Source organism: Marmota monax, unplaced genomic scaffold (genome assembly GCF_021218885.2).
Source record: "Marmota monax isolate L192 unplaced genomic scaffold, Marmota_monax_Labrador192_F-V1.1 WCK01_AAM20220418_F8-fsc00002, whole genome shotgun sequence".
In the NCBI taxonomy this organism is placed as follows: domain Eukaryota; kingdom Metazoa; phylum Chordata; class Mammalia; order Rodentia; family Sciuridae; genus Marmota; species Marmota monax.
In genome coordinates, this window is record NW_026693571.1 from 27,942,317 (window position 1) to 27,956,113 (window position 13,797).

Here is a 13,797-nt window from a genome sequence, read left to right on the forward strand (position 1 = left end):
ATCTCTAAATTTAAGAACCTTCCTCTGAAACCTGTATACAAAATTCCCATCAGAATGGTCCATGCAAGACACTATGCTCACTTAATACTTGGCCAAAATCACCTCCTGAGAACATTATTTAAATAGCAAAAAGAATAAAAAAGAAATTTAAGACTATGTCTTCAAGGAACATAGAAAGCCCTTCTCAAGGGAATGTGTGCCATTTGTAAATTTTGGAAACTGTTTAAAGCACAATGACATATTAGGAAGCAAAATTAAAGAAAAACAAGAAGATATTAAGAGAACAGGTGTGGTGATGTACATCTGTAATCCCAGTTGGTAGGGATGAGGCAGAGAGATCACAAATTTGAGGTCATGTGAACAACTTAGCAAGACCCTGCCTCAAAAAAACAAAAAAGGCTGGAGATGTAGCTTTGCGTAGGAGAACCCCTAATTAAATTCTCAGTACTAAAAAGATGAAAGGAAGGAAGGAAGGAAGGAAGGAAGGAAGGAAGGAAGGAAGGAAGGAAGGAAGGAAGGAAGGAAGGAAAGAAGGAAGAAAATAAATTAAGTACTCCACAAACTCCTTGAAAAGTAAGGTTTTTTAAAAGTTGTATTAGATTAAATGCTAACCTATTTAATTAAAGTGAATATATAATGGTATTTGCTCTATATGAAAATACAAATTTTCTTTCTAGAATGTAACTATTTAGAAATAAAAGAAACAGATTAATGATTTTAAAACAATTAAATTGCTATTTCTTTTTTACATATTTTATTTATTTACTTACTTGCTTATTTATTGGTACCAGGGATTGAACCCAGGTTCTCTTAATCACTGAGCCACATCCCCAGCCTTTTTTAGTTTTAGACAGTGTCTCACTGAGTTGCTCATGGCCTCACTAAGTTGCTGAGGCTGACTTTGAACTTGTGATCCTCCTGCCTCAGTCTCCCAAGTTCCTGGGATTACAGGTGAATACCATTGTGCCTGGCTTTTTAAAAAATAACTTATTTTAAAAGAACACAGGATTCTGTTATTTATTTACTTATACACACACACATACACATTTATGTATATATATTTAAAAGTTATTTCATTGAACTATTTTTTTCATTTTTATACTGAAATATATTTAACTGGTAGAAATTTACCAAAGAGGTAAACACAGATACAAGAAAGCAATTTTGTTCCTATTCCTTTGGAAAACAATAAAACAAAATCTAAAGGCAGCATTCAAGTTCAAGCCACAATATGGTAATTAAACATAATCACTACTCTAAAATAATGTATTATAACTGCCTATCCCATAACCTGAACCAAAGCAGAGTTCTCCAATGCCCTTACCTTTGTGAGGACTGCTGTATGTTCTTCTCCACAACTAATATAGACAACTTTCTGGGTTCGTAAAAGTTTCACATGGCAAGGAGACTCTCGATCTAGAATAAGATCAATGAAGCATTAGAATATCACTACCATTAATTTTTATATGAAATACACACAACTATCATAGCATGAATTTTGGGTCTCCCCTGGTTTCCTGGCACATATGCAACTTCCTACCTGCATCTCTGTTTGGATGTTGTTATGGTTTGGACGTGAGGTGTCCCCCAAAAGCTCATGTGTGAGACAATGCAAGATGGTTTGGAGGAGAAACAATTGGGTTATGAGAGACTTAACTCAATCAATTTATTAATACCTTGATGGGGATTAACTCAGTGGTAACTGAAGGCAGGTAGGTTGTAGCTGAAGGAGGTGGGCATTGGGGGAATGGTTTTGAGGTAATATATTTTGTATCTGGTGAATGGAGACTCTCTCTCTGCCTCCTGATCATCATGTGAGCTGTTTGCCTCTGCCATACTCTTCCACCATGATGTTCAGCTTACCTTGAAACTCAAGGAATGTACTTCTAAGGACTGAGACCTCTGAAACCATGAGCCCTCGAATAAGCTTTTTCCCCTCTACAATTGTTCTGGTTATGTCTTTTAATCACAGCAGTGAAAAAGCTGACTAAAACAGATGTCCAACAGATCTCAATTTTAATGTATCCCAAAGCTAACTCATGGTTTCCCGACACTTTCTTACTCTGCCCACTCACCCTCCACAAAATAACTGTATCCTACTTTTCTCTGTTTTAAACCACACATTCAACAACGTGCAAATAGGTCCTCTTCAAATGCTGCACAAAAATCAGACTTTACTCTCACTAACTCCAACCTGGTTTTCCCCCTTAACCCACTTATGCAGCTAATGGCAGCTAATGGTCAAACAGGATCACTTCTCTCCTCCAACACTTAGTCTTGCTAACAAGAGCAAGACTCACTAACAGATGAAGCCAAATCCTCACCCTGGTACTACCTCTTTGACCTCCATCTGTCCCTCCTCCCATTTCTCCCTCTAGACCATACATCTTTGCACAACAGCATTTGCACATACTGTTTCCTTTGGCTGGAATATTCTTTCTGCAGAAATCTAAATGTCCCACTTCCTACGGGCTCTGCTCAAACAAGTTCCTATCAGAACTAGGTATTTACTAGTTTGTTGTTTGAGAATCCTTGACATACCATATATTTATGAGTTTGCTGTTTATGTTTGCCCACTAGAATAGTTTCCAGTAAGCCACAGATGTTCTGTTTTGTTCATTGCTTCTCCCTTAGTATTTAGCATGAGGCCAACACATAATAGAACCTCAAGAAGTATGTATTAAACAAACAAATGTGCTTCTGAATTAAAGAGGTACATGTAGTTTACCAACCTTTTTCATCACTGAGTCCTAGCTGTCCTGCATTATTCATCCCCCAGCCAAAAACAGCTCCTGAGAGAGATAGGGCAAAGCTGTGAGCCCCTCCTGCAACCACCTGGGCCAACGGGATGCCCTCCAGGGACCTCACCCTCTGCGGGCTGGCTTGAGAAGGGAACTCCTTCCCCAGCCCCAGCTGACCATGGCTGTTCTTTCCCCATGTGAAGAACTGGCCATCTGAAAAAAGAACAGAATAACTAATTTTACAAAAATGGATACAAGTTGTATGCACAAAAATAATCTCGTTATTAGGATCATTTGTTAGTTGCCCTCCCACATATCCCAAACTCACCCCAGAGCAAAGGAACAAAGACACTTCATGCTTTAAGACTATCAAAACCAAAACTCCCACTTGACATGACAATACTATTATGCAAAGAACACATTAAGTAAATAAATTCAATTTTGAACAAGCCACCTACCAGGCTTAGATCTATTAAGCAAGTTCAATTAGTTGTGACCATATTAAGATTAAGAGACTTAGAACTTCAGGAGATCCAGGCTAAGAGCACCAACTTCTAAACAAATGATTGAAGAGGAGGTGTAAGGGCAGATGTCTTCTAACAAAGTACAGTGTTGTTTGCTGACTTAGGTTTCTCTTAACTCCTTCCTTTACATTTATTCCAATTTTCTATATTCTCAAGAACACTTGGGTATCATCCTGCTTCTCATTCATCTTCCCCTGTGTGTGCTGGGGTAACAATGATTAGCACCTATTTCATCCACACCCTAGAGAAAGGATGAGATATGCAAAGGCTGTCTGAGAACTGTTACTGCTCAAGACCAATGCAGTTAAAGTTTGGAGATAAATTAATGCAACTGCAGGAGAAAAATATTTTCAAAATTTCACGGCATTGGCATATATTTAATGCTACATTACCTGCTGCAAGAGCCAAGCAATGCCAGTTGCCACAGGAAACTTGTAATATTGTCTGTTGGTTCAGCTTCTGTATTAACCTAAAACAGAAAAGGCTTTCCTAAGACTGAACATTCACATACAAACACAATTATCGCTAATATTCCCACTGGGTTCAGTGGCGCAGAACTATAACCCCAGCTACGAGGGAGGCTGAAGCAGGAGGATCACAAGTTCAAGACCAGTCTGAGCAACTTAGTGAGACCCTGTCTCAAAAAAAAAAAAAAAATTAAAAGAGCTAGGGATGCAGCTCAGTGGTAAAATGTCCCTGGGTTCAATCCCCCATACCAAACAAACTACAGGACTGTCATGATCCAGCAATTTTACCTCTAGTTATATATCCAAAAGGACTGAAATCATATTACTAAAGAGATACTTTATGTTTACATTCATAGATTCATTATTCACAATGGCCAAAAGATGCAATCTTGTATTCTGCAAATCTATTGGCACCATTTTTTCCCAACTACTCAGATGATATTAGCATTATTTTTTTTTTGCAATAATGTTTTTTTTTAAATTAAGATATGTACTATTTTTTTCCTTCTGCTGGGAACAGAAATCAGGACCTCACACATGGTAAGCAAGTGCTCTACCACTGAGCTACACCTGCAGTCATGTATTAATTTATCATGTGTGTTGGTTCAAAGATCATCATCAAGGATTCTTCATGGTGCACTTTTATAATCACTCCTCCCCTGTCTCATTACCCAACCCTATCCCCCGGAAACCACTAACCTAGCCTCTATTTCTAAAATGCTGTTATTTTAAGAATGTTACAGAAATCAAATTACATACCCTTGGGGATTAGCTTTTTTTAACTCAGAATATTTCCCTGGTCATTCAAAGTTGTTACATATATGAATAGTTTATAGAATCTCGCTGATTTTAAAAATGTTAATGCATTACTACCAAGTGTGTTAGGAGTTACAATGCAGCAACGGCCCTTTTTCCTGACCAGTTTCCATAAAAAATCCCCAGAACAAATTGTCCCCTTATTGGATCAATTCTCAAACAACCCTCATGATCACATTTAGGAAGAGAAACAGATCAAAAGAACAAAGATAAATATAAAAATTACACCCTGGAGGTGGAGAGGAGGGGTACATACAATACAAACATAAACTATGCTTTACCTACTCGTCTCGTTCTATCTTCCCAATAACTCCATAAAGTAAAAAATATAAAATTTCATTTTGAAGTTAGGAAAATGTGGCTTAGAAAAGTTCAATTTGCCCAAAGTCATTCACCTTGTAAGTAACAGAACCAATATTAAATCCAAGGCTGTTTGTTCTCAAAACTGTTACTTCCCAAATACCATGGTATTAATAATTTATTTCAAGTAAATTATATAGTTAAAACTATACAAATCGTTCTTGTAAGTCATTCATAGTTTAAACATGATTAATTAAATTGTTACTATAACACAGATTACTTTGTTTTTAGAAAAGAAATGAGATTTAAAAACTTAGAATTGAGTCTTTGGTCACCAACAAATGAAATATTTTTGTAATTAATGTTATCAAAATTTTTCCCTAAAGTTACACACAATGTAACTAAAATACAGCAATCCTCTTTTCTTACTGCCAAATTAATTTTTGGAAAAAATAATATAAGACATTACTGGCTGGAATTTATCAGGAAATAAATTGCTCTCACCTCCATGTTCCTTTTTCCCTTAAAACAGCTTTTAATTAAAGAGAAAAACTTAGGAAAGGCAAAAAGGAAGAGGGAGATATACTGTCCTTAAAAAGGGGACAAGAAGGGGAAAACAGGCCATTTATTAACCTAATACTGAGCAATGTATGGACCAGGAACCCTTAGAAATGATAATATTAAAATGAATAATCCAGGTCTCCTGCCATCAAGAAGTCAAAGTTTTGAAATAAAAATCAGACATTAAAAGAAACAAATACAAAGAACATAACAAGTACTAGTATATAGAAATATGCAGTATACCAAGCATGTGGTACAAGGGGTATGTAGAATAAAAGAACTGGCATTAAATGAAGAAAATTAACAGCCTCTCTCATCATGAAAAATCCTCAACAGGACTGGGGAGATAGCTCAGTGATAAAGCACCTGCCTAGCATGCATGAGGCCCTGGGTTCAATCCCCATCATCACCACATAAAAAATAAACAAAGTAAAATGACAAAAAAAAAAAAAAAACCTCAACAGACAGACACCACCCCAGCAAAAATCATCTGAAAATAACTTCACTATTTTGAATATTTTCTTAAGTGATGAATTATCTATTAGATACTTGGCTAAATCTTCTAAAATTTTGAAGTAGCTGGGTGTAGTGGTGCACGCCTGTAATCCCTGTAGCTCAGGAAGCTGAAGCAGGAAGATTGAGAGTTCAAAGCCGGCCTCAGGAAAAGTGAAGCACTAAGCAACTCAGTGAGACCCTGTCTCTAAATAAAATACAAAATAGGGATGGGAATGTGGCTCAATGGTGGAGTGCCCCTGAGTTCAATCCCCAATACCGCCCCCAAAAATAAAAAAGAAATAAACAAAATTTAGAAGTAAATAGTTAAGAGATTCAAAACCATTAATTATATTAATTTTTGCATTAAAGAATCTATATTTGGGGCTGGGGTTGTGGCTCAGTGGTAGAGCGCTTATCTAGCACATGTGAGGCCCTGGGTTCGATCCTCTACACCACATAAAAATAAAACAAAGGTATTGTGTCCAACTACAACTAAAAAATAAATATTAAAAAATAAAAGAATCTACATTTGATATTTTAGCTATTTTTAATGCTAAAGGTAATTTGGCATATAAGAGTCAGCCTTATGATTCTACTTTAAAGTACTTAACTGAATAATTCAGATTTTTTATAATCTTATGAAGGTTGATAAATCTAAGATGTGAAAAGATGCCTTTTTTATTCAAATATTTATCGAGTGCCAGGAAGTCAGCTCGTAACCAGGCTACTAGAAAAATAAAATACGGTTCCTGACCAACTTACTTTTTGAACTAGAGGCAGACATTTCTGTAAATAATCACAATTTTTGTGCTACAGCAATATAAAGGCACAGCAGTAGCACAAAGGAAACAGCAATACAATAAAGAAAACAGAACAAAAACAAGGAGTCTGCCATAGCAACAAGCAGAAAGTAATTTTTAAAACAATTGAGACTTGAAGCCCAGATTCCTTTCTGTGGCATTCTTACCTGGGCACTGCCACAGAATCCTCAGTAGTCATGAGTCCTAGTTGACCATCACTCCCTGCACCCCAAGAGAACAGCTGGCCCCGGTCACTAAGGGCCAGATTGTGGGACTCTCCACATGCCACATGAATAATGTGCTGATCTGCCAGAGCTCCAATTTGTTCTGAAAGAGATCAAACCAAAGGAAGAAAATGTATATCTTAGAAACAGGTTATTTTGCTACCCTTCCACAGAATTACCCTTATAGGACAGTTCTCCACTCCCATTCTGGAACTAAGGACTTTTGTTTTTAAAGAGAACCACTAAATCTGCATATGTGCAGAGATTATAAACTTTATATATTTCCAAATGTTATCAATTTAGATTTAGCTACACTAGGTAGCATACATGCCTATAGTAGCACACACATCCCGTTTGTTCTCTGAACCTATAAAGCCATGTGCCTGGTGCTTCTCTATCCAGGGAGAAGTCTGAATGGAAATGATGAACAAAAGAAGCCCAGATTTAAGTGGGAATGAGACACATTCCTGTAAGTACTGTCACTGTGTGAAATTCTGCCTGGAACAATGAAACACACCCCCATTTACATTCCTCCTATCCACAAAAATATCCAGAATTCTAAAGACCTTTCTCCCATCAGTTCCAGAACATATTCTTGTGTGTATCCTGGGAGACAGGGGGACCTGTCTCCGGGAAAATTTGCCCAAATGGGCATGGGCTTATAACCACACCTACTACTAGAGTGCATCCTATCCTGAAAGCTAGTAGCCATAGCACATCTCCATTCTTAAATCTGTACCCTCATTCCACTCACATGGATGGCTGCAGCACTACAACCCCAACTGCTCAGAGCCTAGGCCTAGAAGAAAGGCTGAGATTCTAGCTGCAAAACCCAGGCAGCATCCCATTCCCCAGGAAACAGAAGACTTGAACAAAGGGAAAGCAGACACAGAGCCCAACATGCCCATGCCTACTTGACATACAGCCAGGGAGCAGCCCCAATCCCAACAAAAACACCATACCACCACAGTCACAAACACCTACAGCCTAGGACACTAACATAGCCTCAGACAACCTACATAATAGTATCTTTCTATTCCATAAAAATTGGAAAAGGTGACTGGTATACTGAATGTATAGGCATCAATTAGAGATGAATTAAAAAGCAAGGAAAGATGACACTCTAAGGTACACAATAATTCTCTAATAACAGACCCTAAAAAAAAAGGAAGCATGATCTTATGGAAGCTCAGTGAGATAAGAGAATACAGACAGACAATCCAATAAAATCTGGAAAATAATGTCATCGTATGAGAAACACAACAAATAGATATCATTAAAAAAGAACCAGAAATTTTATAGGTGGATAATTAAATGAATGAAATTAAAAAATAAAATTGAGAGCCACAACAGATTAGATCAAGAAGAAGAAAAGAATTTCTGAATGTGAAAATCGGTAATTTTAATTAACCCAAACAGGAGGTGAAAGACAACCATATCTCAAAGGTCCCACAGATTAAGTAAACAAATATTTGCATTATGTGAATTCCAGAGGAGGAAGAGATGGAGAAACATGCACAACGCACATTTAACAAATAAATAGCTGAAAATTTCCCAAGTCTTGAGAGAGAGATGCATATCCAGAACTCCAATTAAACTCAAAAGAGGTCTCTCCAAGACATATTATAATCAATCTATCAGAAGTCAGAGAGAATTCTAAAACCATTAAGACTCAAAAATGCATACATACAAGGGAAATGTCCCTAGAGTAACAGCAGATTAAACTTTGTAGGCCAGGAAAGAATGAGATGATATATTCAGAGTGATGAAAGAAAACCCACTGACAGTCAAAATACTACATACGCGGCTGGGAATATAGCTCAGTTGGTGGAGCACTTGCCTTGCATGCACAAGGCCCTGGGTTCAATCCCCAGTATCAAAAAAAAAAAAGGGCTGGGGATGTGGCTCAAGCGGTAGCATGCTCGCCTGGCATGCGGGCGGCCCGGGTTTGATCCTCAGCACCACATACAAACAAAGATGTTGTGTCCGCCGAAAACTAAAATAAATAAATAAATAAATATTAAAAAAAAAAAAAAGAATACTATATACCACAAAAGCTATCATTAAGAAACAAAGCCTGTAGCAGACAGATAAAAACTGAAGGCATTCCTAACTACTAAACTGGAAGCATAAGAAATTCCTAAGGAGCACTAGAACAGACACCCAATGCTTAGTAGAAGAAAAAGTAGGATAAAATCTCCACTAAGTCGGCTTAGGAACTGACTTCCTTAACAAGACTCCTAGAACACAAGTAGTAAAACCAAGAATCAATAAATGGGATGGTATCAAACTACTAAGCTTCTTCTCAGCAAAGGAAACAATAATGTGAAAAAACAGAATGGGAGAAAATCTTTACCACATGCACCTTAGATAGAACATTGATTTCCAGGATGTATAAAGAATTCAAAACAAATAACCCAATCAATAAATGCACTAAGGAAATGAACAGACACTTCACAGAAGAAGAAATACAATCCATCAACAAACATATGAAAAAAATATTCATCATCTCTAGTGATTAGAGAAATGCAAATCAAAACTACTCTAAGATTTCATCTCACTCTAGCCAGAATGGCAAGTAACAAGAATACAAGCAACAATAAGTATTGGCAAGGATGTGGGGGAAAAGGTACACTCATATGTAGCTGGTGAGACAGCAAATTGGTGCAACCACTATGGGAACCACCATTTCACCCAGCTATCCCACTCTTCAATTTATACCCAAAGGACTTAAAATCAGCATACTACAGTAGCACAGCCACATCAATGTTTATAGCAGCTCAATTCACAACAGCTTCATGCATTAACATTTGGGGTGAATTTGGATCTGATGGATCTTTTAGGATATCAAATAAAGGTCCCAACTCTCCTGTTGGTATGCCTAGATAAGGCCTTATCCAATTTACATCTCCTAATAACTTTTGAAAGTCATTAAGTGATTTGAGTTGATCTACTCGTATTTGAATTTTTGGTGGATGGACCAGGGTTGAGAATAATATAACTCCTAAATAATTAATTGGAAAATTTAAGTGTACTTTATCTATTGCTACCTCTAGATTATAATTTTTTAATAAGTTTGTAAGTGTGGCATAACATTCTAGCAATGTGTTTTTATCTTTGTGTGCTAACAATACATCATCCATATAGTGAAATATTTGTAGTTCAGGATTTTGATTTCTAAGTGGCTGAATTGCTTTGTTAACATAAATTTGACACATAGTTGCGCTGTTAGCCATCCCTTGGGGGAGTACTTTCCATTCATATCTCTGATCAGGACCTTCATGATTCAGTGCAGGGATAGTAAATGCAAAACATGGACTATCCTCAGGATTAATTGGAATTGAAAAAAAAAACAATCTTTAATATCTATAGCTAAAACATACCAGGTTTTTGGCAAAGCAGACAATTGAGGAATCCCTGATTGAGCAGGTCCCATAATAACCATCTCATTATTAATGGCTCTTAAATCTTGCAATAATCTCCATTTACCAGATTTCTTTTTAATGACAAAAATTGGAGTATTATGGTGAGATACAGAAGGTTGTATATGTCCCTCCGCTAATTGTTGTTTGACCAGGGCATGGGCTGCTTGTATCTTTTCTTTAGTCAGGGGCCACTGAGGAACCCATACTGGTCTTTCTGATTTCCAAGTAATTTTGATTGTCTCAGTGACCCTTTCTGAAAACCCAATCCATGTCTATCTATTTCTTGATCTATTTGTATTGGTGCTGCTATACCTTGTTCTTGTTCTCCTAATCTTTTTTCTTTCCTAAAATCTTGTCTAGCCCTAATAGTGGGTGCATTTGGATTGATGTTATTTCTTAACGTCAAACCTAATTGATCTAGGACATCTCATCCCCATAAATTTAAAGGAAGATGATCCAATACATATGGCTGTATAGTTCCTTCACATCCTTCAGGATCCTTCCAATCTAATACCATTACACTTCTATGGGGATTAGTTGCTACTCCTAGGCCTCGAAGCGTTTGAGTGGCTTGTTGTAATGGCCAATGTTTTGGCCATTCTTGACGAGATATGATGCTAAAGTCTGCACCTGTATCCAGTAGCCCATTAAATTCATATCCTTGAATATTTAGTTTTAGCATTGGGCAAGAATCTAAATTTAAAGACAGCACAGCCCAATCTACACCTGTGGAGTCTAATCCCCTGGAACCTCTTTCTATAGTATGACTGGAAAATTTATCATGCAGGCTGGGTATTATTAATAACTATGCTATTCTATCTCCTGGTGAAATTACTGATATAACTCTTGGAGAACTAGCTATAATTTTTATTTCACCTTCATAATTGGGATCAATTACCCCAGGACTTATCATAAGTCCTTTTAGAGTAGAAGAACTGCGTTCCAATAATAAGCCACTGTTTTTAGGGGAAGAGGTCCTTTTACCCCTGTGGGAATGATTTGAACTCCCATCTCTGGAGTTAGTACTGCTCTGGCGGAGGCGCAGATATCCAACCCTGCGCTCCCTCTGGTTTGTCTGATGAGAGATCTAATAGACAATGTGTCCTGGGCACTACCCTGATGGTGTCGCTGGGTTCCTCCAGTGCCCTGTATATTTGTGGTCGTGGGCCCTGGAGCATTGGGCCCCCCTGTCCGTTTTTTGGCAATGGAGCCCGATGCTTTTCTCCACAATATCATGGGTAAACACCTGGTCCTTGTCCATTTTTTGATAACGGAGTACTCTCTATGGTGGTTTGAGAACGGCTTTCATTAGCCCAATGTCTCCCTTTACGGCATCGGGGGCAAATACCCGGTATTCTACTCCTTTGATACGTAGCTTTGTTAAACCCTCCTCCTATGGGGCAACTCCTTTTAAAATGTCCTGTTTGTTCACAATTGTAGCATGTTTTCGGCCTGGCATCTAAAGCCTGTTGTACTACAGCTGCCAGGACTTGCCCTTGTTCATTAATGTCTCTACATAATTTGATATATGTGTTTAAATCTCCATGTTTCCATGGTCTAATGGCCTCCTTGCACCATCTGTTTGCTTATTCAAAGGCTAGCTGTTTAATTAATGGCATTGCTTGTTCTGTGTCCCCAAAAACTCTGGTAGCTGTTTGAATAAGCCTATCTACAAAGTCAGCGTAAAGTTCATTAGCTCCTTGTACCATCTTAGATAATTGACCTTGTAAATCTCCATGTCCTTGTAAAGTCTTCCATGCCCTAACTGCATCTGCAGCAATTTGTGAATTTATAGCAGGATCATATTCAATTTGTTGCTGTTGACCCTCATAAGGTCCTTTTCCTAACAACATATCTAGATTTCTTTGAGGGTATCCGGCTGCTGCATTTCCCCTAGCCGTCTCCATGCAAAATTCCTCATTGGCAACCTTCCATAACAAATATTGTCCTCCATTTAGCACAGATTTACACATGCTAGCCAAGTCTGCTGGCGTCATGTCCAAGTTGGTAATGGATTCGACTATGCTTACAGTGAAGGGTGCTTGGGGACCACAGGTTGTCACAGCCTCCTTTAACTGCTTCACTGTTTTGAAATCTAAAGCACGGTGAATTCGCTGCCCTCCTGCCTGCTCAAGTACAGGGCATGCTAATCTTTGAGGTCCTGTCTCAGGATCCCATCTGTCAACTACGGGGGTTGGGGGCCCCATAGCATATGTTGTCTCTATAGGTGGAGCTGTTGGTTGGACACTTACGCCCTCTGGTGATAGAAAGGTGTTAGTAGCAGCCTCCTGTTGTAACTTTTTTCCTGATAGTTCTTCCTCCTTTAAATTTTCTTCCTCTGACTAGCTCGAGAGACCTTCTCTTTTACTTGATCTAAAATGTCTTTCTCCATGGTCTGAACCTCTAACAATTTACTTAACACTCTTTCGGTTTGTTTTTTACTAATTTCTAATCTACTATAAAGATAACGCAACCCAACAAGATAACACAAAACAAAACCAAAACAAAATGAAACAAAAACAGAACAAAAAATCGTTGTATCAATTTTCCTATTTTCTTGACATGTGCATTTGTGGTCTATTTCTATCTCTTCCTCAGGGGCGAACAACTTCAAACCTTGAGCCAACCATTTTTCCCTGTTTGCCTGAGAAAGTTCTAGGGATAGGCAGCTTGAAACAAAAACAAAACAAATCAAAACAAGAACACATTGTTTTTTGAAATGGTCACCCATTCCCTCGCCTTCCCTCAGGGGCGAGCAATTTCACTTACCTCCGAGCTTCAGGCGTTCCCCACACAGGCCACCAACTGCCGCAGTCTGGCTGGGCACAAATCACAAGCCACTCAAGCAGGAACAAACTTTATTTCTGAACTCCACCTGCACACTCCCCGGGAACTCTCCCGAATGCCACCCACGCAGCTCCTCCAGGAACACACCACACACCCATTGGAACTCCCACCCCCGGAACTTTTCCAACCAACGTGAACTCTTCAGGAATCCCCGCGAGACCTCAACTGGAACTCAACGGGAACTCCGCGAGACCTCAAAAGTCATCATCTTAATGGCTCGCTGGCGTCACCTCTCAACCACTACTTCTGGCAAAAATGCCATGCGTCATCCTGACTTGGCTGTGGCCCTCAAACTATGGAACCAACCTAGGTGCTCTTCAACACATGAATGGATAAAGAAAATGTGGTACATACACACAATGGAATATCACTCAGCTTTAAAGAAGAATGAAATTATGATATTTGCAGATAAATGGACAGAGCTGGAGAATATCATGCTAAGTGAAATAAGCCAAACCCAAAAAACCAAAGGCTGAATGTTTTCTCTGATAAGCAGATGCTAACCCATAATGGGAGGGAAGAGGGGGAATGAAGGAATTTTGGATTGTGCAGAGGGGAGTGAGGGGAGGGGAGTGAGGAGAGGGGAGGGGGTGTGGG

At 38.5% G+C, this 13,797-nt stretch overlaps 1 protein-coding gene across 5 annotated transcripts in view; it reads right to left on the minus strand.

Moving 5' to 3' along the window:
* Positions 1–13,797, minus strand: part of Herc3 (HECT and RLD domain containing E3 ubiquitin protein ligase 3) — a 132,401-nt gene that overhangs the window by 73,285 nt on the left and 45,319 nt on the right. For all 5 annotated transcript variants that reach the window (XM_046458855.2, XM_046458854.2, XM_046458856.2 and 2 more), the window contains 4 exons: positions 6,872–7,031; positions 3,658–3,734; positions 2,733–2,954; positions 1,325–1,416 (listed from right to left, as the gene is read on the minus strand). In XM_046458855.2, coding sequence (XP_046314811.1) covers positions 1,325–1,416; positions 2,733–2,954; positions 3,658–3,734; positions 6,872–7,031 — 551 coding nt within the window. The remainder of the gene's footprint in view (positions 1–1,324; positions 1,417–2,732; positions 2,955–3,657; positions 3,735–6,871; positions 7,032–13,797) is intronic.